This window comes from Camelus ferus, chromosome 29 (genome assembly GCF_009834535.1).
Source record: "Camelus ferus isolate YT-003-E chromosome 29, BCGSAC_Cfer_1.0, whole genome shotgun sequence".
NCBI classification, from domain to species: domain Eukaryota; kingdom Metazoa; phylum Chordata; class Mammalia; order Artiodactyla; family Camelidae; genus Camelus; species Camelus ferus.
Genome location: NC_045724.1, coordinates 26,822,552 through 26,849,274, shown reverse-complemented (window position 1 = coordinate 26,849,274; position 26,723 = coordinate 26,822,552). Strand labels below are relative to the sequence as shown.

The window sequence follows — 26,723 nt, the reverse complement described above, 5'->3', positions numbered from 1 at the left end:
TGGACTAACATCCAGTAACTGCAGGCACATGTGTAACTGAAGACCCGGGACTCCCAGGGGCTGGTGACAGGAGGAAGTACGTCCCCCCCACGGGGCATTCCCTCGAGGGTCTGTTTCCCCGCACTGCCTTCAAGTCTAGAGTAGAAAGCATTCAAGATACAGTGAAGTTTGAGGTCAGCCTACAAACATATCTGGTCCCAGGAACCTGATTTCTTGGGGACTGAGACTAAGGAATGGCATTTAAGAGGGCGGCCTCACTGCTAGTAAGATTGCTAATTATGACCCCTCTTCTCCTCCGCCAGGCCTCTGGCTAAACTGCTCCCTCAGCAGGAGCCAGCTGACAGGCTGAGGAGGGGAAGTCAGAACACGTGCTCTGAGGCTGGCCAGACATGGTCTGAGGCCTGGACTCGCGTCTTAAGTAGCCAGAGCCAGTCAAGAAATGCACTGGTTCAAGGAAGATAACTCCTGCTTTGGAAAAGAGGCTCTCTCCCTGCTCCTTCTACTAAGTCCCTCTGGGCTGGAGGCCTCTCAGACTCTATAGAGATTTCTTTTTCAGAGAGGATCTAATGATGGAAGTGATATTTTTGGGATTCCCAACCTGTGGAGAAAGTCCTATCTCAGGATGAGCGAGAGCATCAAATTTTATGTGCGCTGTCAGTGTGAGCTAATGATAACCAACACCACTTCTCCAAGACATACTCTGCTCCAGGCAGCGTTAAACGTCTCTCTCGGCAAAAGCTAACTCTGTTGTGGTTTCTGACCAGTTCCTGAACTGACCATCAGGAACTGACTCAGTTGTGGGATAAAAGGGCTCTGTGTTTTCTTAAGTGACACGATTGCAGGTTCCAGACCAGGAGAGAAAGTAAGGAGGGAGCCAGCGCGCAGGAAAGAGGAATTTCAGGCCTGAAAATGCCTAAAGTCATATGATGTGACCACATAATTACTGCCCAAACTGGGACACTTTGGGAAAGAAAAGGACATTTTTAGTACTGATGCCAGGAGAACCGGGAAAAACTAGAACTATCCAGCATCCTGGGGTACAGAGGCATCCACCAGGGTGCAGCCATTTCTCTATTTCAAGTCCTCCAGTGATTCCCCGCTACTTCAGAGTGAATTTTAAGCCAGTCTCATCCCTGCATCTTGGGTGCGCTCCTCAACTGCAGCACGTATCACAGCGGACAAGAACTGCTGGCTTGCCGGCGTCTCCCCACGCCCACTGGTCTGACTCACGGGCAGCAGCCCGTGTTACAGGCCTTAGCACCTGTGACAGAGCAGCACTCAGGAGATACTGAGTGGCCGAGGGAACAAAATTCATGGCTGCTCATCCCCCACCCAGCATCATGTCTTACAGCAGACTTCCCTCCAGGCAAGCTCTGTCCACCCACAGACCCCACGTCCCCGCTGTCATTTCCCAGCCAGGTGACTTTGGCGAGTTATTGAACCTCTGTGCCTCAGTATACTCACATTGCACACAACAATTGTAACGCATACTTTACAGGATTATAAGGAACATTAAATGAGTTACTGGATGTTAAGTGCTTTAAACAATGCCTCATCCTCACAGTAAGACCCGGCTAGCTTCTCAAAGGCAGATATATTTATTTGTCCCTCTTGATTCTGCTGCATTCACACACCAGAAATGACACCTGACAGAAGAGACTCAATGAGTCAGTTGAACACTTAATGGCATGCACACCTCTCCTCTTCCCCAGTCCTAGGCTTTGCCCCAACAGTGCCACATCCTCTGCATCACTAACAGAAACACAGCACCACTGCCTTTAAAATGCGACACTGATAACTATTAAACTGTCTACGCCAGCAGTCAGGGCACCACCTGAAATAGACTACAGGACACTCCTGAGTTTCCCAGCTGCCAACTGCTCGATTTTGGCAATAGTTGAGGGTTAGGAAACAGTCCCAAGAGCTTTTTAAGTCTAAGACTGAACGCAGAAGTGAACCATCAGGGTCAAGGCTGAAAATAAGAAAAGATGACCACTGTGGCCTTGTGGTCCCACCCTGAAGTAAGGAAGACAAGGACTTTGAGTCTATACATTCGGACATACACTGCACACAGTTACATACCCTACAAATCATAAACAGTAACACAAACTCAGCTTACTTTTAAAAAGAGAATTTTACAAAAATGAAATTACCTAAAATTAAGCCCACCATTGTACTTAAATATCCGGTTCCACTTCCCAGGTTAAGAAAAGACAATCCTGGCTGAAGTTTCAAGGCCTCCATGACCTCAGAGTAAATGCAAGGGGCCGACAGGTGGATGTTGCCGTGTTTCCAGGCCAGGTCTTTGTAGGCGCTGTCTCGGTAGCCCTCCAGGTAGTAGTCTCCGCGGTCGATGGCTCTGAAGGCCTGCTCCACCCTCTCGGTGCGGATGTACTGAGCTTCTTTTAAGTTATCAATTAAGTCGTCATTATCTTCCCCAGCACTCACAGCTCCTCCCATGATAGTGTTCAAATCAAACCATAAATTTTAAAATGTAATAAAATTAGCAGAAATGGCTTCCAATCGTGTAGTGTGGTTTGTTTTCCTTCTAATATTGCACTTGATTTCCAAAAACAAATCAATTCTGAAAGGGAATGAAAATAAACAAGTTTAAATTAAAGTTCAAAAGGAAAGGAATGCCAGCTTATTAAGTAGGTAACGGCCATCACGACTGACTGCCATTTCTCAGGGACACGCTGTGTTCCAGGCAGTGCCAAGCTCCTTGAATGTTTCGCGAATTCTCACAGCCACCACAAAGGCAGCTCATGCATGGTCTCACCTGTGCAGACAGGAAACCTGGGACACAGAAAAGTCACCTCATGCTGTGAGGCCCAGTGAGGTAGCCACTGGTCACACCTGGCTACCTAGGCCTAAATTAATTAAAATTAAATGCAATTAAAAATTGAGTCCATCACACCAGACACACTGCAAGTGCTTCGCAGCTCCACATGGCGGGAAGCTGCCATACTGGACAGTGCTGCTCCTGGCAGGACACGCTGGGACATGGGCCCTCGTCTTTCAGACTCAAGACCACCGGGTCATCACCAAGCTGTGTGGCCTTCTTTAGAGTGTGGAAATACACATGAGCTAATTGATTTAAAATTAAAATTCCTAAACTTAAAAATTCACTAACAATTCCTAAATGCACCATATAAATTCAAAAGGTTAACATAAAGAAAAACATGCTAACTAAACACTGAACTAAAAAATGGAACTTAAAACAGACTCACACATTTAAAATATATCTATGTATGTATGTATTAAGATTGTTTTGTCTGGTAAACCCCGTCATGATAAATGAAACCACAAATTTCATTAACTTTAATAGTTTAAGCACTAGAACATATGCTGTTATACACATATGTACAGTGAACTTTTTTAACAAGTCAAATAGCATCTTTGAATGGAAACTTAAGTGCAACTTGATAAGTAAGAATTTCAATACATAATAGTAAATACACAACTTAAGCTTTATTCAATCAGTCAATAAGTAAATTCATATTTCAATTAATTTCTGAATTAAAAAGTCAGGAGAGAGGGAAAGCGAGAAATGAAATATCCATGGCCAAAAACCAGAGTTACGACTGCCCACCTGGCAAGGCTGAACCTTCACTCTGGACTTGAAAGGCTGTGAGGGCCCCCAGTGTCCCGAGCCCCAGCACTGCAGGCCGCTTCCTCCCCAGAGCCTGTTTCACTGTCCGGACCCCCTCTGGTCTTTTCCTAGGATCTCCTCAAATTTTCCGGGCAGAGGAGAGATTGTAAATTCATGTCACACTCCTATTTGACTCAAACTCCCTTACCCAGACGACGGGTGGCCTCCCTAGGTGACCCCAGAAACGGGCACCGTTGCTCCTTCAAGCATCTGGCCCTGGGGAGGCCACGCCAGCACTCACAGGTGTTTTTAATGGCGTGTTTTCCAGCACAGACAGACTATCTTTCCTGGCACTCAGAGTGAACATCCTCCCAAGACCAAGAAAGAGCTGCAAGGCTGGGCTGGGAGGCCATTTCTGCACGTCTCCAGTGCAGCCCCCGCTGAGGGCTCTGCGAGAGAAATTCAGCCTCTGCATGGACCTTTAACAAGTGGCTCGACTGGAAGGGCCATGATTTACTTGTTTGAAAAAGTATTCCCATTTGTTTCTGTTCGGGGGATGAAAAGTGACCTTGCCCTTCTCAGGTCCTTCGGAATTCTGTGCAAGATTATCACAGCAGAGCAAACGTGGGCTTCACTGCGCAGAAGCTCACACTCTTGGGGGTGAGAGGCAAGAGGAAGAACCAAGCAAACAGGAACTACTACCATCTGCCATCACCCGTACACGATCCCATTAAGACTTTAAGTAAAAAGCTGAAAACAGAGTACCTTCCCATGAGACATGAGATTCTGGTATAGTGTCTTCAAGTGATCTGGGGGACCAAGAGTGAAGATGAAATAACGCTAAGGCATTTTCCCTGAATTAAAACTAATGAAGGCTATAGCCAGTTTCAGATTTTTAAATGCTGATAAAAAATTATATCCATATGCAAATAAAATGATATCCACAAGGAAATGATCTTCCAGGACCTGAATCTCAAAGGAGGAAGGTAAGCCCTAGGGTTTAAGGCTCTGAAGGATTGACTGTGATGCCAGGTGCAAATCCCAGGAGAGATTTAGCTGTGCTAGAAATTTTACGATTGTTACTGTTTCTGCTGGTAAACTGGCTATGGAGGTTTTGAGTGGTATGCCCCAAGGCTATTTCTCCCACAAGCCCTGTCTTGCAGAACATTAGGTGTTATCAGATGGTACAGTAGGAAAACTCAGTACTTGACCTCTCAGACTTTTGAAAAGATCTTAGAACCTCAATGACCCCAGACCATACCTGAAAAACAGCTAGCATAAACAATTACAGAATCAGATGAGACAGGGTGTCACGGGGCACCTAGTCCAGACATGGTGAGGGCAGGGAGGGGATGGAGGGATGGGAAGAGTCTCCTACAGGAGATGAAGCCCTTGTAACAAGCACAGGAGGCAGAAGGAAGGAAAGGTGCTTAGGAATGTAGGAAAGACAAGGGGCAAGATGCCCACTCAGGGCACAGCAAAAAAACAGTACCGGAGAGCTGAGCTCAGGGACAGAGAGCGGTGCTAGTGAGGCCAGAAGAACCAGGGAGCCAGCAAACTCGCAGGCCACACACACACTGAGCTTGGACCTCCTCCTGCAGACAGTGGAAGCCAGGGAAGGGTTTTAGACCAGGAGAGGCATACTGTGTGACACGACATTAAGGAAAAACCAAAACTGCACAAGAAAGGGACTAAAGTCACAACACACTATCTGGTCTATGGAGGACCACGTTTACATAGTCAGAATAGTGCAAACACAGTTGCTGGTTGAATTGGACCAATCATTTAGCCACACTGGAAGGATGGGAGGGGTATGGGAGTTAACATGCCATCTGTGACAGAAAGCAGAGAAAGCAAAACCCGTCTAAAAGACAAAGCGTCTTGCAAGTGTCCGAGAAGGTCTTGGTTTGCTCATGGAGGTCATGTCCCTGTGTGACAGCCAGATGCTTCCTAAGCTCCCTCTGGAGTGTGAGCCTCCCGGGGTGCAAACCAGTGAAGCAAGGAGCTGCTAAGCCTTGTCTTCAAGGCTTGTACTTTCACTGAACTTCCTAAGCTGTGTTTATGTATAAGAACAAAACTGACAAGGTAAAAATAAAGGATATATACATGTGTATTTATTTATACCAGATGAAGTACAATAAAGACATGTGGAGGATAATTTCCTAGGGAATAAAAATACGTTTAACAAAATAAGTCCACAGCAGAAAAATCAAGGAACAAAAAAGAGATCATAATATAAACAATAATTTACACTACAGAGCTTCAAAGATGTCATTTTTATCATATACTGTTCCCAGAAACTGAGTAAAAAGTCACATATATTATACATAAATTATATGTATAATTATTATAAGTTGAATTTTATAAGTCACTGATTTCATTATGAAGTATGTGCATTTGTAAAAAATTTGAAAACTAAGTAAAATTTAAAAAAAAAAGTATTGCTAATCCTAACCTTCAAAGAGTCACTATTATTTTCTTAGTATCTGCGTTGTTTAACACGACACTGGTATTTAACTGTAGATGATATTTTAGACCTTCACTTAGTATGTTTTCAGCATTTATTCACACCATCAAAAATTCTTCCAAAATCCAGGGGCATGACATCCCACCAGACGGATGCCCGAATCCCCTGACTGCTGGACCAAGAGATTTTAAATTGATTATAATCAGTGCACATATGAGGAGGCTGCAAGTTAAATCTGCAGTGAATATTGTGATAATTCAACAATAATCCCCTAACTTGAAATACAGTCCATTTTTTATGAGTAAAGCAAACAGAATTTAAAAAGCCATTACAGCACAGGTCATGAAATGTGTTTGCCACGTGGTCATTCTGAGATGGTTCCACCTCAACCACGGAAAAGTGCCCACCAAGCCAAGAGGCCCAGGTCCAGCCGGAGCCCACGGACAGCTCTGCTGCCCAGCTCTGGGCAGCTCTCTGGAACACCGGGCCCTCACCTGCGAGACCAAGAGGCTACATTCCGAGTCCTAAGGCTCCGCCGGGCTCTGATTTGCCTGCTCGCCTTGAGTACAAGGCACTTCAGTTACTCGGGAGTGAGTGTCCAAGCCTCAGCATTTCCATCACTTCAGTCAGTATTTTTCTGCCCACTCCATTTTCTCTAACAGAAAAAAAAACTAAGGGTGTTCAAGTCCTGCACTAAACAGCAAAAGCGAAGTAAGGACTGAGACAAAGAAGAAAAGGCAAAGGGCAAACAAGACGATAAAGCAGCTCTGTCTGGGGAGGACACCACTCGCTTCTGGCATTTTCTCTCCAGCAGGTGTGTCTGGGGGGGAGGAACAAGGGCGCGTTCACAAGAATTCATCTGAACTGGTATGCAAGCGTTCTAAAGCTGCCTGCCTTTCTTTCAGACTCAGATCTGTGATTTGTGTGTTTGGCTGAGAGGAAGGTCTGCTGAAGGCTGGCTCAGTATCACGGGGTCTCCAGGCAGCCTGGGGTGTTCTATGGAAGGTCAGGGACAAACCCCAGGGGGTGGGAAGCAGGCAGACAGCAGACAGATGTCCTGGTATGGGATGAGGACAGACCGAACGCTGACTCCGCCCCTCCCCTCTTGCACCTGGGTGGCAGCCAGTGGCTCCTCATGCTCCCTCCTCTGCGGAGGTGAGGACAAAGCTCACCCGGCCTTGGGGGAAGGAGCCCAGTGACCCAGAGGGGAACACATTATCTGAGGGCGTGAACAGGTATCTCTCTTCCTCGAGCCCTCAAGGTGCCTGTCATGGGGCTCACGATGGACCAAGGCTGCTCTGAGTACAGCAGAGTGTAACTGCACAGGTGGAAACTTCTCTCAGTGGTGACAAACAGGTGTAATGAAATATAAACACAGATCATGAAAGAAAGAACAAGAAAAAGCTAAGGTCCACCACTGCTGTGCCAGAAACTGCAGGGAACATCTAGCTGTCTCTGCATCCACAGATGAAGACAAGCTTCCCCTGGTTCCGGGGGGACCACACACACGTGCAGGCAGTCCTAGGTACCTGCTACCTACTGGGGGGGGCTGCTTCTTCACCGCCCCCATGAAGAGGCAATGACCTTATCCTACGGAGAACAAAGGTCAGAGGCCACGAGACAAGATCACAGCTGGTGGGGGCTGAGCCAGGACTCCAACCCGTCCACCAGGCCATGAAACCTCCAGAAACAGAGCAGCTGGCGGCACAGAAGCTCCTGATCCCTCCCTCAGAAGTAAACTTTTCATTCTCTTAGCTGAAAAGATGTTCAATTCAGATCTCCTTCCCTCTCTCTCAGCCTCTCATTTCCTCTTTTTCCTCCCTTTTGTACTCTCGGTTCCAAAAAAAGAATGGAACAGCGAGAAATGAAGCCTCTGACGTCATTTACTGACTGGACAGCCTCAGGCAAATTGTTTAACCTGTGACCTTCGCTTCCCCATCCATAAAATGGGCAAAATAATAACCGCATCATAAATTTGGGAAGACTACACCGTGTGCTGCATATAAAGCTCCTAACATATACAAATCCAATAAACACTTCATTTTCTTTCACTTTATGACAAAAAGGACACAGTCGAAACTTTTACTTTTAAACACAGAAGACCAAAAAGGACAAACAAAAAAGTGCCAGTTCTGAAATCCAGCAGCGTCACCACCGAGTGAGCTCCCTAAGACACGTTACAGGGGGAAATGTCACTCCTGAGGCTGGAGGTGCCAAGAAGAAAAGCAACAACTGATAAGCCGCTGTCTCCTCCCCCAGCCCTGCGGGTTCACTACTACAAGGAGTTTAAAGGAAGGAAGGATGTCTGCCGGGGCTGTCCAGGCTCTACAGCTGGAGTCACGTTACTCCAGGGCTGCTTGCCAGCCCCTCCTTGCCCTCCACCCTCTCACTCTCCTCCCCTCCCCGGCGACAGTGAACAGCAGCGGAAGTCCAAGGTGGAGAAACAGTAGGTGGCGGCTCAGAGTTCAAGGTGCAGGACATGAGGTGATAAAGGACAAACTGTTTCAAAAGGACAAACTGGAAGCAACCCACTCTGAAATTTCCCTATTTTGACAGTTACAGAATTTCACGTAGCTCCAAAAGTCTCCCCTCTCCTTTCACTCAAAGACCTGAATACACGACCTCTTCAAGCCCCCCACACCCAGCGCCAGCCTGTGGGCCACCGGGCATGGCCCCAAGTGGACACACGAACATCCCGAGCACACGGACTCCCGGGGACCTCTGACCTGACAAAGCAGTCCGCGGGCAATGACCTACTCGCGTTGGAGGAGTCTTGCTCATCATCTTTCAGTTCTTCAAGAAACACTAAGCAGTGCTACACGACAGCCCAGGGCAGCAGGAGGGAAGAGCACACCCTTGGCTCCTCCCAGGCCAGGCCCTCAAAGTGGGGCTTATTTCATCTGAAAAGTTATGAATTCACACAGAACAACATTCAAACGGAAATAAAAGAATACTCCAAAGCAAAATTACACGGTCTGGGAACTACCACAGTCCAGACAACCTGTGTCTGCTCCCTCCACTAGTCTGTCATAGAAGAAACCAAAAGATGAGCTCCCACCACAGCTGCACTTCGTGGCTCCATGTAATGCCGAGGCTGGCCTCGTCACACAAGGTGACTTTAAGCAAGTCATTATCTTTTCTGATTTTGGTGTTTTCAACTGGAAGATAAAGTCATTAAATCAAATTGTTTTGATAGCACTTTTAAAAACTGTCAGAAAATCTAAATAAACTCCTTTACTAAACAAAGAATGTAAGTAGATGGACTAGAGTTCTTCAGCATCATAAAACGGCATCTTCCTGAAGTCCACAACAGTCACTTTATCTACAGACACTAGTTACAGCTCCACAGAGCAGAGCCTCGCTACGTATCAGTCCCAACTCATGTGATTTCATAAGCACCTTAGGGTATTTACACGGGACAGGTGGTACTGCCCACACCACACAAATGACGAGTCAACTGAAAAGGAGTAGACTATTCCAGATTTCGCAAGCAACACAGAGGTGGACTCTGGCCTCACTCACAGATCTTACATCACACACCACTACTAATACTCACATCATCAGAAAGAAAACAACTAGAAATGTAGGTCTGAGACCCTTAGGAAATGCAGACACACACCGCACTGATACTAATTACTGGGACAAACAATTCTATCCTTATTTTTACTCCTAACCCAGAGAAGGCTTAAGAAGTTTTTAAAAATGAACTGCCATCACTACATTATCATAATAACACCAGGGGCTCTAGAGGAAGCACGAGGAGGCTCACCTTAAATTCAAACGATTAACCCGTCCTCAAGGGCTTCTTCACTTGATGAAACTCGTTTTGAGACAGCTGTCCAAACTGCACCACCAAGAGGCTTGGGAAGCTCTTTAAACCAGAGCCCAGCACCTCCCTCCAGGCTGCACTAAAGGCTTCTTCACCCTGGGTCCTTCCTGCCAGATGAGCAGGACCCAGACACGAGGAGGAGAGAATGTTAAAGGAGGCTTCAGTTCACAGAGATGGTCTCTGTTCAAGGAGATCAGTCTCTTACACATTTAGTGTCTTTTCAGAAAAATGTTTAAGAATTACTTTCAATTTGGCTAAAATGAATTCACAGAACTAAAGATCTTTAATAACAAATTATTTCATTTTAATTAGATTGGTCTTCAAACTATAAACAGCAGTCAGACCGTATGAGTAAAATTATGTTTATCGACAGTGTATTTTAAACCACTGAATGCTCTCTCAACAAAAAGTTCCTCAAGGCAATCAGTATTACATTTGGCTATTTTAAGTGCTCAGCACAAAGACTTCATTTGATGATTTCTTCATTTAATAAACAAAAACTGATCACCTATGTATGTCTCGGAAACTGACAGGCACGCAGGGGACAGTGCTGAGGCACAACAGTCAGCAATGTGAAACCGGTCAGAATTCAGCAGAGTTTTCATCCACAGGAATGCAGCAAGTGCACCTGGCTCATTTGCCACCCTTACAAGGGCCATCTGGAGAATGAACACCAGTATATCAAAGTACCTTGGTGTCAAGGTGTATGTCCACTGTGAGTCCCAGTCTAACAGAAAAGTGCTCTTTTAACATAAAAACCACACTTACATGAAAGCTCACATGACACAGCGGGGGCTCTGGGGTGGGAGCCTAGTTCTACAGCTTCTTAGCTACGTGGCCTCAGGAAGCACAGTTGACCTCTCTAGGCCTCGGCTGCTACACAGGGAAAACAGTGTTAATAATAACAATCACCTCGCAGGATTAGTCAGAAATATACGTAATAACACACGAAAACTGCCTGTGAACTTTCCTGACACACACCGAGCACTCAACAGCTCCTTCCACGATTTAGCAGAGACCCGCTTAGTCCTCTCACAGATGAGCGTGTCCCCATTTCAAGAAATATTCATCAAATGCATAAAAATCTAGTAGTAATGTATAATAAGTGCATATAAAATACTTTGGATGTTAGGCGCCAATTTTCAATGAGATCTCAATAACCGTACGATTGTCTGAGGGAAACCAAAGCCTGGAAAGACTGGGGCATGACCGTGGGGATACAACTCATGAGCTGGATGGAACTGGAGGAGTCAACATGATGAACTCATGATACGAGTTAAAAAAATATATATACACACGTATGTACACATGAGCACACATACAAGTGAAAAGAGAAAGCTACAGAAAACACACATGCACAGTTTTCCTTGTTCATGAAGACCTGCGAGACTGACGACGGCTGCTCCCCTCCTGCTGCAGAAGGTGCTGCGTCCCTACTCCTCACTCCACTCTGTCTGCGAACACTGCCCTCTCCTCCCGCACACTGAGACCCTTGAGTGTCCGCTCCCTGCTCATGTGTCACCTGCAGGTTCTCTGCTCCCAGCTCCCACCATCGGCCTGGCACCTTCGCCAACGCAAGCTCCAAAGCCCCAACAACCGCGCTGTCTAAATGGAGGGTCGGCTCGCCCACTGCCCCTCTGAATCCATCTTTTATTCTGCAAGCTTGTCTTACATCTAATTTCCACTACACTTCATCTTCAGTGCCCAGTCCTCTAGCTAACTTCTGTAAATGGCCAGACAGCAGATTTTTTGGACTCACAGGCTGGCTTCCATCGCAACTTCTGAACTCCGTGCTTGGAGAGCAAAAGCAGCCACGAACGAGTAAGCCAGAATGGCTGGGATCCACAAACTGTATTTATGGACTTGAACCCTGAACTGCACATAATTTTCACATCATAAAATATCACTCTTCTTTTATTTTTTTTCCCACTCATTTGAAAATGTAAACACCATTCTTAGTTTGTAGGCCACACAAAACCAGGCAGAGGGCCAGGTCCACCGCACGGGCCATCATCTGCTGACACCTACCAGGATCACTTCCTTCCCAAACCATGTCAGTCCCACCAACAAGGCCCCACGCACTGCCTCGCGCTGCCCTCCCCTCCTCATCCTAAGCGGCCGCCTCACTCCTCCAGCAACATCCTGACCTGGGCAGCCCCACTTCCCCCGCACCAGGCTCCTCCGCAGCCTCCCTCGGATGGTCTGCAGAACACAGCCTCTGGTCAAACACCTCTCTGTGAACATCTTTCCCCAGCACCCCAGAGAGCAGACTTCAGCAAATTCCACCAAGGAGGCACCACAGCAACGCCTCCGCCCTTCAGTGAGCCCTATGCCCTCTCACCAGGTTTGGATCTCAGCCCCCATGGCCTCTCCCCCGAGGGCTCAGTCGTAGACCCAGGGGTAGGGGCTGCTCCTTATGCCATTTCCAGAGTCTTCGGAGCTCTCTTTACTCACAGCCAATCCCCTTTCAGGTAATAATTCCTTACATTAAACTCTGCCTGTTCAAATGACCACGTGGTTTCTCTTTCCCATTTGGACTAGACTGACACAAGCCTGAAGACTGAATGCCTCCATTCAGGTCAATGAGGAAATGAAGGACAAGCAGGCAGGCGGGAAGATGAGCGGGGCGCCCCCAGCCACTGACGCTCCACCCCAGACATCTGCAGTCCCACGGACCTGCCTTAAGTTGCCATATCTTCCAATGCTTCTCCCTCACACCGTCCTTGTTTTTTTAAACTTCTAAGTATCTGAAAGTGTTTTATCTTAGTTTCCTGTGTTAAACACTGGTCACCAGCTTTTCTGTGTTATGAGAGCTGCCCATCCTGATCACAGAGGGAGGTCAGACAGCCAACAGTGACCGAGAGGACTGAGGGCAGCAGCGCCCGTCCTGCTGTCCTCAAGTTCCAGCTCAGGAGACACATCGCTGAGCCAAACTTTTAGACAGAAGGATGCCAGGTGGCCTCATCTACTGGGAGTCAGCTTACACATGAGCTTGTTCACCGAAGCATCACATCCTTCTGGAACCCTTGCTTCCCTGTATAGACTTCACTGATCATTAGCACACCTGGAAAAGGATAAAATAAAACTAGTGAAAAAGTCATTAAATTTCATGCAGGCATAGTAGGCAGGCTAAAAACAGAAATTCACAAGGGAACAAGGAGCAGGACAACAGTAGAGCCAAAGTCTCGAAAGAGATGCCAGAGATAAGCGACAGTAAAGGCTACTTTTTCTTGCTAGTGGCATTTCAAATGAAAAGAAGACCAGGCCACCAAAACACATTCATTGGAAAAAGCAGTCCCAGAGTTGTAGGAACACGAGGGAAAACTAAATATAAAAACAGGCAGAAAAGAATTCAATGAACTTGTCTTACTACTCATTTAGCAGAAAATAATTCTGGAAGAAAGCAACATAAAAGACACTAAATAAGCCACACAAATGTTGCTGCTGTCCTAAAAATGCAACACTGGGCCAGAGAAGGGTAGTAACTGCCAGAAACACACCCTCATGTTTCTATAGCACATTTGTTTTATTTTAGTGTGTTCAGCAGGGAGGTATATGTGTTTCGGAGGAATAAAAATATTTTCAAAGACAGTAATTTCTAGTAATTTGGCTTATCCAACTACCTTACTGTAATTTTCCCTTTATTTACTGCTGGTGAGCCTAGGGTCAAAATTTACGTATGTGTATTTACAGTGAATGCACAGGACAGTCCTCCTTTCCTACTGAGAACAAACCATATATTCTACTCTTGCAAATACAAGACTCTGTCCCCAAAACCAGAAAGACTCCACCTGGCATTTTCACAAGGACCCCAGCTTCTGTCTGCCAGAAAAGTGACTTAAACCGCTGTTAACTTTGTCCAAGCTTCCCTCCAACATACTGCCTCAGGGAAGTTAGGGCAGGTATGTAATTCTCCTTTCTTCTGCTGAGCTGATTCAAAATCACCCTCCTCTTCAATACAAACTATCCAGTGTAATTAATAAGTTACTAGACTAATTTCACAGAGTGGGTGTTCCCACCATCACTTCAAATTAAATACATCGCAAACCAAAACCTTCCCCACAGCCTCTCACCTTTCTATCTAGCTACTCTCCTCAATTACTCCCACTGCTCGTAGTGACAATTCCATTCTTTCGCTGTCTTCATCAATTTTAGCTAGACTACTGCAACTAACTTCAAAATGGTCTTCATACCTGGGGTTCTCCCAAAGTCAACAGTATGCTGCATACCATTTCAATTCACCTGCCAAATATACCACTTTTATCATTAAAGGACAAAGGCCTAGAAACTCAAAGGTGCCTCCAGGACACTACAAAAGTAAGAGAAAAACCCCACCTGGCAAGGCTCAGGGCCACTCCCATTTAAACACAGTAGCACTGGTTTTAACTTTTTTGTTAACAGTTTTGTAAATGTCACCTCAGTATTTTTTGTTGGGAGAAGAGGTTGCTTAGCAATCACTTCCCTAAGGAATCAAATGATTACAGTATTAAAAAAAAAAAAAACTATTAGTTTTTTATCACTGCCATAACAAATTACCACAAATGAAACTGCTTAAAACCACTCGGGTTTATCACATTATAGTCCTGGAGATCAGAGTCTAACACAGGTCTCACTGGGCTATGACCAAGGTGTCGGCAGGGCTGCGTCCCTTTTTGGAGGCTCTACGGGCAGGGGGTGGGGGGTCACGCTTGCGTTTTCCAGAGTCTAGTGCCGTCTGCTTTCTTTGGCTTATGGCGCTCCCCCCCCCCCACCTTCAGAGCCGGCCATGTGAAGCCAAGTCCCTCTCACTCTGCCTCCCTCTTCCTCTTCTAAGGAACCTTGAGATTACACTAGGCCCGTCAGCTAATTAGCAACCTTAACTCCCCTTGGCCATACAGGGAAACACACTGACAGGGTCCAGGAATTACAGCATGACCATCTTGGGGAAAGGGGTGTCGTCTGCCTACTGCACCACCCAAACTCTACAGCAGAATGTTGCTCCACAAAGAATCAAACAAATCCTACTTAAATCTGTACATGTGAGGACTGAATCCATTCCCTCCTCTCCTCCTTCTCACCCAAGATACAGGAAGTGAAATAAGAGATCACAAGGATAATCAGTGGCAAGAGAGATGCTCATATTCCTCGACAGCACTTGGAACTCATTTTCTTCAATACACGATGCACAGTCACGTGAAGGCAGCCCCAAGTCCTCTGAACAGTAATAACTATACCACAGGCTAAGTGTTCAAGGACTTTAAAGAAAACCCTGAAACTCAATTTGAAGTACTAACTAAACACTGCAACAAATAAAAACATTAACTTTTTGGTTTAAGTATTACTAAACCATGTAATCATTTTTTCTTATAAAAGAAAATGTATGCCCACTACTAACCCTCAAAAAGTATCACAAAAAAACTTCAGCATTCCTAATATATTACACCCCTGGGAGGAACTGTACCTAAGCTTAAAACTGCTTAGGGCTCAAATCTGCTCAATTCCTGACCTTACTTTTAGGACAGTGGGAAGTCACTACACAGAATCATTCTGAGTGCTGGCAAGAATTCAGTTCAGCCCAAGTTAAGACCCTGCACATGGGAGCTGATACTCACACCAGCCTATCTGTAGCAGATTCAAAACTGTCCAAACCTTAATGCAGTGCCATTCCACGCTGGCCTCAAGAGGGAGCACCTTCTTCAAAACAGACTGCCCTGCAGCTGATGCTTTCTGCGCACCACTACAGATGAATGGGAAGATACACGAGCTGGAAGAACACCCAGACAATCTGGAGCAGGACTTGATTTTAATAATGCTCTACACAACAGAACCACTAATACAGATATAAAAGGAAGCAAGCAGACACTGACCCTTATAAATAAGCTGTGGGCTAACAGTGAGAGAAAGGCCCAGAATCCAGCATATTCATGAGGGTCTGAACTGCAGGCCCTTACCTTACCACTGGCCAGCAACTTTACTATCAACTATACCTCAGTTCTAAGAACCAAATGAAATAACGTAACATTCAAACTTAATTAAAAAATTCTATTAACATCATTGACAGTAAAAAGGATTAATGTTGCAGATAAGTAAAAGATAGCTCTTTAAACTTCAAAGATTAAAACAAATTAACTAAATTCTTCCTACAGTGTAACAGTTCCAGAGTCCTAGAGAATATCCAGTATAATTCAACATTCCTTGATGGTTTCCAAATCATCGTGAAAGTATTAGTGATCAGGGCATGCAGGAACACCTCTGGGTCCGTGTGTGCAGCACAAACACTCCACAGTTCAGAATTCTGTCCTTCCCTCTCAAGGCAGTCATTTCTCATTTCTTACTTTTGACCAGATGATTCAAACCTGCTGTTTTCCACACAACTCTGTGGAGCCAAACGTGGATCCACAGCCTGTCTGTCCTTGACAGCTTCCTAGCTACATCCAGGCCTTCCTCCTCCTCTTCACCTCAGATCTGCACACACAGTACCGACGGTGAGACTGTGCCCGAGCCCGGCCTCCAGCGTGAATGGGCACTGCTGCTGCGTCAGGTCCCTCGCTCTGCCAAGCAACGGCCAAGCTTGTGATCTTGGAAAAGCAGTGTGACTCGTGAAATATCATTACTTTTCCTATCAGTGTTGAGCACTTACTGCATAGGAAGCTCTGCCATTTTTACGTATATTAACTCATTTAATCTTAACAAAACTGTGTGACAGTATTATTTCTGAGGAAAGGGGTTAACTTGCTTAGGAGACAGAACTGGCTTTGAGTTCTAGGTCCATGTGACACCAAGCCCTTTGTCCTTAAAGACTACAGATCATTTCACAGAAAAGAAAGCAAATTCAAAAAGAGGAAATAACTCTGAGTTCATGTGTTTATAAAACAGACCTATGATACTCATCAGACAGGACACTCTCTGACAAGACTATTATAAAGACTAAATAAATGGAAAGTTACAAGAAAGTGTGAAAATGTTAAACCACCAACATAGTAGCATCTCGTACTGCACAGTTCCAGGAAGACCACACAAAGACAGTGTGAGACTTCCGGGGGCGACACGGGGAAGGGCAATCACACTGAGCCCGGTGCGAACGGTGCCCCCGGAGCTGTGAGCCACGGATGTGCACATACACGTGCGTACACAGCGTGCACCCACAGATATATAAACTGTAATAGCGAGGTACAATAAAACCAGGGATCATTAAAATAAAAAGTTGACAACTGAACAATTCCTTAACAAGAAAATGAAAGCTTACATAAAGCTTAGATAAAGTTTTTTGCCATAAACAATAAGGTAGCTTAACTATTTTAAGACCATGGTGCTTCCCCTCCCTTTGCTTTAGAACCAAACCAATTTCATGAACAGTTACAGTACACATATTCACGTAAATCACTGTAGAAAAGTCTAAATCTTTCTTTTTCCATTTCTAATTTCTCTGGTTCATAAAATAATACAGGTTCAAATCACTATTTGCAGGAAAAGAAGTCAAGTGCATTAAACCATTAAAATGGCTAAGAAATATCTGAAGTAATTCTTTCAGAATGGGATTTACAATACCTGGGAAATCACTACAGATCACTGCCAGGCTTTTTCTTAAAACTAAAATTGTAGTGACTACCTTCATGTGTTCCTAAGCTTGTTCTTATATTTGAGTCTTGAGATGACCAAGAATTTAAAAATCCACTCTAGTCATCCAGAGACTACCATGCAAACATGAGCCCAAGAGTACCAGGACTCATAGAAGTCACAGGGATAAAATATGCCATCCTTCTAAATACTGTAAAACAAAGGCTCACTTTTTGTTAGTAAGCTTTGGCATTTCTAAATACTTCTTCCTAATAAATTTAAGATCCAGCATCTTGAAGATGGACTACAAAAACCAGAATGCTATGTAATCAGAACGAAAGCTCTGAACTATTAATCCAGGAGCAGCAACAGAGGTGGACACTAATCCAGCCACCGACACCCGCGTGGCTCCCATCACCGACAGCTAACCACTCAGCGCTGGGCGGTCGTGTGGGCAAACCACCTGACAAGCTACGTCTGGGCCCTGCCGCAGCTTCGGTTACCTGGCAGAGCTTCCAGGTCAGAGAAGATTCAAGCACTTGCGTTTCCCAGGCTTATATGGCAGCTGGATTTATAAAGCTAGGCTTTCGTCTAGTTGGTGTCCTCATTAACACACGTTAACTCTCAGAATTAACTAGAGGAACGTCACCCCAGGTGATTACAGTCCCGAGAACCTGTTTCTTTTTTACCCACGTTCTCTAGTCTTTCTACAGTGACTTCTTACTGCTATTACATGTGGCAGGGTCTAGGGACGAGCAAAAACAATGACCTTTTTACTTGTTATTTCTACATGGCCAATAAAGTTTGTGTAAGTGACCAAAACAGAATCACAGGTGTTCAGGAATGAGTCAGTGCAAATGAACCACTGTTACGAAAACATGAACCAATGGACCTAGGCAGCATAACAAGAAACGGCATATCAAACACCTAAAACCTAATTTTTTGATGCCTATCAGAAAAACATTCAAGTCCCATATTTAGTACAGAATGACTGGAAAATAACAAAGAAAAGATAATTCATCACTATTCAGTAGGCAGTGTCTACTACAGTATTAAAAAAATAAAAAAATAAATAAAAATAAAGCACAGCTTGAGAAACGCTGAATGACTTGTCCGGAGTAACCTGCGGGCCAGTTGGAGCCTCATCAGCCACCACACATCACACAGTGACGCACAGCGGTTACAGCGCCACTGGGCCGAGGGGCAAAGAGCACGCACCATGCACCCTGGACCCCATCGTCACCTTACTTGTCAGTCCAGACAATTCTGACTTTTAGTATTCTTACTCTTTGCTATTCAGTAGGACTCTGACTGACATTTTTAAGATGCATGAATGTTATTTTTGTTTACACATAAAGTCTGAAAGGATTCACCACACCGTTAAAAAAATTATCATTACCCAAGCAGCCCATGAGGTACAGGTGTGGATGGGAGAGGTCTGCTGAAGGAGGAATTTGCTTACCTTCATTTATTTCGGTACTTTAAATCTTATCTCTGAACATACAATAACTCTACAATAAAAAATTTAACGACCTCATAAAATACACTGTATTGTTGGCCATGACACTGCCTTCTAGATGATATACAGGGATCTCAGTTCATTCCCTGAACAGAATCCCTGTGACAAATATACTATTGCAGGCCATGGTCCCAGAGATGAGTTTCCAGAAAGCACCACTTCCAAGCACAGAAATTCTTAACACGCGCAGAGCTGGCCCTTGCCCAGAGCAGACCATCAGTCATGGGAGCTGCTACCAGTCGCCACTGCCACCCCTACTGTGGACCGTGGACTCCGGCGAGCATCTTCACGTGGTCCCAGCTTTCCCTCCACACACTTACCATCAATCATCTGGCCTTTAGCAAAGGAATCCATTTCACTCCCCACCAAGAAACATCCACCTCCACTTTCAAACTTCATTTTTCCCTAGAGAGAAAGATCTGCTACTTTCTATTTCTCTTCCTTCAAACTGCTGCCTCAACAGGAGTAAAAGTAAATAGCTGGAAAGAATCTAAATGCCCTTCAGTAGGGAATATGGTTAAGTAAATTGTAATACATACAGTCTATATATGTAGCAATATGTAACAGATACTTTGAAGCTGCAAAAAAGCATTTTTAAAGAATGAAGAAATTCTTTATATAGAATACTAGAGATACACTGAATGAAAAATGCAAGTGAGATTGTTTGCAATGTACCTCATCTTTAAGTAACTGGAAAGAAAAATAGTATTTATTCAAATTTACTTGTATACAAATGTTTCTCTCATATCATTCCAGAGATGAGTGGCTACCTCCCAGGAGGGAAAGTGGGAGGCTGAAGAGGAGACATTTTCAGTCTATAAACATTTTATACCACTTCAACTTTGAATCATGTGATTATATTACCTCTTTTCAAAAACAATTAATATTTTAAATTTGCTTAAAAATTTTATCCTCAGAGAAATATCTGTGACTATTTTCATATTTTATAAAGTTGAGAGCAGGTAGACTAACAAATTTATTAGTCTGAGACTCAATCTCACCCCATCATAATCATGCACTTAGCATTCCAAAAAGATACCCACGTCTCCCTGTCACCAAGGTGTCCTGCATTCTCAACTCCTAACAGAAAGTGTTTTATTTTTATTTCATAAAGCAAAAACTAATTACTTACTAAGTAGCTAAACTGTAACACAATATAAGATGCAAAGGTAGATACAAGAGAAATATAAAATGTTATTCTCTGCACAGTAACTATTAACCTTGATGGATTCAAAACAGTTTGAGATTTCACATGAGCACTTCAGGAAGCAGAGTTCCGTACAATCCAGGTGAGGGCATCTCAGCTGACCAAAAAGTTGAAGCTTCTGGGTATCACCAAAAGGAACAAACAGCTCTGCAGCACAAGCAGAGCACTACTCTTTCATATCCAAATAAGCACAGAGAAAGCTGTGAGGCTGAAAAGCTTATAATAATATTGCAGTTCATTTAAAAATGTGTCTAATTCAACAGCATGAAAAAAATTCAAATGTCAAACTGCTGACTTTGAGAATTTATATTCATATACTATTTATCTATATAACTGTCAATAACTCAGACATGTGCGTATAGAAAAACAAAACAGCTTTTAAAAATAAACAACTTATCTTAATTACCTAGCAATCAATCTGAAAATTGAACTCATTTGATAGCCTACAACAAGAAAATTTGGTTGTGTTACATACACACACAATTAAAAACTCCAACCATTTCATGTCATCTACCAACTAAAATCAAATACTACTGAAATGCCATTAACGGGGCAGGTGACCAGAGATCATTTTCACATTCATTCACACACATTTCTTGATCATCTGCTGGGAGACGCAAGGGATAAGAAGACATGGTTTCTGCTTTCAAGCATTTTATGATCCAATTACAGCTGTCAGAGTACTCAAAAACAAACTCAGCATAGGAAGTTCTCATGTGGGGATTAAACAACTGTGCAAATGCATGGAGACCTCACTACCAGAAAGGGAAGGGGTCCCCCGAGATGCAGTGCATCCTTCTATGTGGAAGACTTCCAAAGGGAGAAAATTCGAAACAGAAATGCATCAGAAACCAAAAGTTTGAATAAAACAAGAAACAAATTTGAGAAGGAGCACAAGGGCCACAGAACACAGTTTTGAAAGGCAACAATGAGGAGCAAGGATCTTATTCCAGAGTTGGTCAGGAGCCACTCAGTGGAGGCACAAAGGTTGAGATCACAGACTGGGAAGACACACCTGGGATGCAAACTCCAGTTCTGCCTACTAGCAACTCCTTCAGGCTCATGAAGCCTCAATTTCTCCATCTGTTAGGGAGGATGAAAGTACCTATGACATTAAACTATCGTGAGGACCAAATGAGACAAAGCATGCAGCACAGTGGCTGACACAAGAAAGTACGTTTTGGGGTTTCTTGTTTTGTTTACTTCTGCAGGCAGGGGGAAAAAACATGATCAGGACTGCATTTAGCACAATTAATTTGACAGCAGTAGGCATGATGGATGGCAAAACCTAGGGATTAGACTGTCGCCTGTTAATGGCAGTTGAAGCAAAGGGATTAAAAGTACTTCACTGCTGGGAAAATGGAAAAGAGGCAGGAGAATCAGGAACCACATGCGATAAAATGACAAATTATTCCTGAAAAAAGAGAGAGTAAAGAGCTTTGATTTTGAGCCTAGATGACTAAGAAAATGTTAGGGCCTTAATATAAACAAGCAAATGAGGGAAGGAGGATTCAGTTTGCAAAGAAAACAATTCTGTATCTATTTGATTCAAGACAACAAAATGACAGCCACTTAAAGAGTCTGTCAAGGAAAACAACAAAAGACAAGCCTGCAGGAAAGATACAGAAGCTGGTGATGCAGAAGCAGGGCCTCAGCAGAGGGAATGAGCTGTGGGAACCCTGGGTCTGTCAACCCACTGGGAAGGAAGAAACCCAGCTCCAAAATGGAGATGAGAACATAAACGAAGGCCACAGGGACAAGGAGTCTGACGTGCTGGCCGGGGAAGAACCCAGAAGACAAGGACCCACAGCTCTTCAGACGCTGGTTACACTTGAGATTAGAAACTGAACTGACGCGATACTGTGGTTATCGCCAGTTTTTAAGAGCCTGCATGTTACTGGAAAATGTTAATTATTCCAACTCAACCCCCAGCAGGACACAGCTAACATAGGATAATAATTATAATTAGATTTGTTTCAGTATCTCAAAGTTCAAAGAACTATAACTTCTAAGTTCTCATCTCCCTTGACCGCCATCCACACACCTGACTCTTTGAGGAATGGCCCACCTTTCCCTCTGTCCACTGTGATCACTACCTCTCAGGTTTTCTCCCCTCTATTTTGGCTTTTCTTTCATCTTAACTAGCTTCTGCCTAGAAACGGAATTATCAGGGAACACGTCTTTTAGGCAATTCCCCAACAGCTGCTTTACACTCAGTTTTAAAATCCCAACTAGATTTTATACTCTAGACAGTACCACCTGATGCTTCTGTTACTATTCATAGAACCTAAATAGTTTATTGATTTCTGGCTACCCATGAATGTATGTCCCCCAACAGGATTTTCGGGCTAAACTGGAAAGTAAACTTTGTATTTCTTCCAATCAGCCCTAAAATCTCTCATTAATTTTTGAGAATACATACACAGAGCACTGGATCCCCATTCTCCAACAGCTAGAAGTCATATTATAAAGACATCTTTCTGGTGCTGAATTGTTTTCTGTGTCCCACAACTATGAAACCCACTCACACACAGCGTAAGTTGTTCAAGAAATAAGTGATGGCAATTATGTCATTCAAATGTGAATCTAATTATCATCCTTAACAACTGCCAGGAAAAAAAGCTCAAATATTTCCCTATACATAAGCTTCTTCTCAAGTACGTATTACAACTGATCATACTTTAACTTCAGTATTTACCATATTTCTTTAAACCACACAGCTGTCACATCTGCTGAAAAACCAAAACAGATTAATACACCATAATATTATGACATACACTATACTGTCTACAATTATGCATTTTTAGGAGACCATAAAACACCAAAATAAACAAGCAAACTAATCTTTTCAGGGCACTCTTTGTTTTCATCATCCTGGTTTACAGATAGTATAAATGGGTTCATAAAAATAACACTAAATGAAATGAGATTATCCACTCAAGTCTGCAAGGAACAGAACATCTGTAAGAGCTAAAACTACTGTGGTGTCCAAATTTACCATGGCATCAAGTGGAGTGACTAGAGATGGAAGTAACGCAATCTCCATCTTCCTAGTTAATGGCATCACCTCAAGGAATTTAGTATTTTAATAATACATCATCAGAAACCTCATTTAGAGTTTCACACTACTTGTCCTTTAGATGATTTTTCAACGCACACAATTATGTTCATATCTCTACCTTGTAAGGAACACTTCCAAGGCAAAAAGGAGAAAGAGAGCCCAAGATCAGTAATTTTGTAGAGTAATTGTCATTAAAGGGAGGCAGCATGGCAAAACAAAAAACAGGTTCTTGGATTAAGCATGCCTGAGTCTAATGCAGTTACCAGCACAAAAAAAGGCACTAAATGGACCTTGAGCAATTGACTTAATCTCTCAGAGCCTCTGTTCAAAAATCCATAGAATGGGGAGAATGCCACCTATGCTGTGAGAAACACATAAGAAAGAGCATTATCAACAACGATAACTAAAATACCATGGATGTTTCTGATTCCTTCTGAACCCACTTCCTCAAATAATAAAATGCTACACAACTGGGCCTAAGATTCAGGCTGCACATGTTTAGAACCAGACAGTTCTTTGTGATTACCTACTCAGTTCTGCATCATCCCTGGAAGCCAGCACCACGATGAACACACAGGACGTTTTTCATAAATACAAGTCAGTGATTAAATCAGCCGAGCCTCCAGTTCTTCCGCAGGCAGAAACATAAAATGTAACTGAGATTTCCTCGCTTTCTGTCTTAGTAGTAGTAAGCAGTTAGTATCACTTCCCATTTAATGGCTTACTCCCTGTTGTTCACCATCAAGACCATTTTTACCTGTCTTAAATACAAGCTTGTGAGCTGCTGGCCTTCTACCTGACCTCTTTTCCACACGGGTAGTTCATGTGTGAGGGACTGAATTTGTTTTCAACTGACCATAGGGAATTTAAGTTTACTCTGAAAAATGCACGTAAAAAAACAAAACATAAACTATTTTCGTAACCTGCTTTATGAAGTCACCAGAATCCTGTAAGCTACCATTAAGCTCTGTGTAAACACATTACTCAACTTCGTAATATGTAAGTATCCCCAACTGGCCCTAGATGTTCTGAAAGTTTTACCACATTGTGTTTCAAAATATTAGTTTGTAGACCTTGCTAAAAGCTATTTAAAAGCTAAAAGAATGTAGAAACGTTGACAGTATTCAGCAATAAAATATACAGCTGTGTAGTTTTTAAAAAGAAAGATGTGATAAAATGGAGACGTATCTGCTGAGTATTGTCAGTCAGTAAAAATCGTATGCTATATACGATCCCAACTTCGTTTTTATAATATGCTTATTACATGCACAGAAAAAATCCTTAATAGCTAGATACCACACTTGAAGACTGATTACTCTGGGTACTCAGATGGGGGTAAATGAGGAGGGGAGAAGACTTCATTGTTAGGCTGCTTAATTTTTTCTTAAAAAGCATGTAACACTTGTTATAATAATTTTTAAAAGTGGGAGAAAAACTATTGGTAAAACCATACTTTCTCCTCCGTATCCAAATTTTTCGAATATGCAATTTTAAAGATATAGTTAGAAAAAAAAAGATATAGTTAGGATCTCTCAATTTTAAAAAGAGGGCAAACGAAAACACAGTACTGGAAGCGGGGCTCAAAAAGAAAAAGACAAAAGTCCGATTTGCAAAATTACTCCCCATGTGGTTCTACTCCTGGATCCTCTCTACGCCGGCGTCTGAAATCCCCCAAGGACGGGCCGCGCACTTAAACCGCAGAAAACGCTCCAACAAAAAACCGAAAGTAAAAAAATGCGAGCGCGGCCCCAGCTCCCAAAACCACTCCCCGCCCGGCGCCCGAGGCGTCCCGAGCCGACGTGGGCCGGTCCTCCGCCTCCGGATCAAAACAACAACAAAGTCACGGGGTGGCGGGGAAGGCCCGCCTCGGCGGTGCCCCCGCCCGGGTCAGAGCCAGGACCGCAGGGCCCGACCCGGCCCCTCGGCCCCCTCAGCCGCCCGGCCCCGACCCCCCCGGCCCCCCCGAACCCTCCGACGTCCCGGTCCCCAACGCCGCTCAGCCGCTCCGCCGCCGGGTCCCGACCCCCTGGCCCTCTAGACCCTCCGACTCCTGAGACCCGCGGCCCCTAACCTGCCCCCACGCCCTCAGCCTCCAGGCCCGACCCCCGACCCCTCTCAGCGCCCCCTCGGCCACCCGGCCCCCAACCTCCCCTCGCCCCTCAGCTTCCCAGGCCCGACCTCCGGCCCCCAGCCCCAACTCCCCGGCCCGCTTCGACCCCTGGCCCCCGAGCCCTGGGCCCCCGGCCCCCAGCCCGCCGGCGGCAGCGTTACCTGCGGCGAGGCGGTCGGTCGGTCAGCCCGCCGCGGCAGGCACAGGTGAGGCGCTGGGACTCGGCAGGCTCCGCAGCAGCCGGCGCCGCCGCCGCCGCCGCCGCCACAACACGTCCGCCGCTTCCTCCTCGGCCGCCGCCGCCGCCGCCGCCGCCGCCGCCGCCGCCGGGGGAGGGGCGGGGGCGGGACGCAGGCTGGGGAAGCCCGACCGCCGCGGCCAAGGAGCCGCCGGGGACCGGGCATGCGCGGACCGCGGCGGGCGCGCGGGCGCGGGCGAGGACGCCGGAGTCAACAAGGCCCCGGGACGCCCTATCCGGCTCCGCCCCTCGGCGTCGCCCCGCCCCCAGGCCCAAACAACGCGAGGCCGGCAGAGGTCCCGCGAGAGCAGGCACCGTGTCGCCGCCGCGGTCGCGCGTGGGGCGGCCTCGCGCCGGGCTGGTCCTCGCAGACTCGTCCCGCAGGCCGGGGCCCGTCCCCGCGCTTGAGCCGCCGCCGCGCTTCCCCGGCGCTCGGGGCTGGGCTCGGCCTGCGGGCGCCTGTCCGTCCGTCCGCGTCCCTCAGCTCCCGCCCCCGCCGGGCCGGGAGGGTCCGCCCGGTTCCGCCCGCCCGAGTCGTTCGGGCTTGGTGTCCAGACGCGCTGGCAGCGTCATGGGCCCGGAAGGCAGGCAGTGAGGCCGGCCTGGGCGCAGCGGGGTCCGCGCACTCACCGTTGAGGGGAAGGGCCTGCCCGCGAGGCCGGCGCCCACCTCTCCCGGGGGCCCGCCGGCCGGAGCGGAACGGCTGCTCGGCGCCCTGCCGTTCCCCCTCGACAGCTTTATTTACGCTTAAAATGGGAATGCGCGCCGGGCGGGCGTTGAGCTCCCAACCGCGGAGTCTGGATCGGAGCCTGGTCGCCGGGCCATTGGCCGCCGGCCCGGCCCGAGGGCGCTGCACACTGATGGGATCGCCTTCTGCCGTCCCGGGCAGAGACGCCAGCACACGGGCATCGCGTGCCATGAGCAGCATCAGTAAAAAGGTCAAGTAAGGAAAACAGCTCAGGTCACGAAACAGCTGCTGCAGCCCCTTCCCTGCGGCGCCCCCGCCCCTTTTTTTTAGTGTTTTCTTTATACTTCCTCCATTCTGCTATAGGAATTCTTCAGAGTTCTAGATCTTTTTTCCTTTCTGCAACAGCGTTAAAGCTGACCACCGGTCCTGTTTAATAAGACTCCGAGGAAGTGCTTGGTCAATAAACAGGACCAAGT

The 26,723-nt window shown here is 45.6% G+C and overlaps 1 protein-coding gene across 5 annotated transcripts in view; it reads right to left on the bottom strand.

Moving 5' to 3' along the window:
* The window catches only part of PCMTD1 (protein-L-isoaspartate (D-aspartate) O-methyltransferase domain containing 1), a 53,961-nt gene extending 27,464 nt beyond the window's left edge, over positions 1-26,497 (bottom strand). The window contains exons 1-2 of one of the 5 annotated variants that reach the window (XM_032470079.1): positions 26,190-26,497; positions 2,154-2,584 (exon numbers count right to left, since the gene is read on the bottom strand). In XM_032470079.1, the coding sequence (XP_032325970.1) occupies positions 2,154-2,460 (307 nt within the window). In that variant the 5' untranslated portion in view covers positions 2,461-2,584; positions 26,190-26,497. Of the gene's footprint in view, positions 1-2,153; positions 2,585-25,482; positions 25,723-26,189 lie in introns of those variants that run through there. The other 4 variants (XM_032470078.1, XM_032470080.1, XM_032470081.1 and 1 more) reach the window with 4 other exon arrangements.
* Positions 26,498-26,723: the final 226 nt, after the last annotated feature.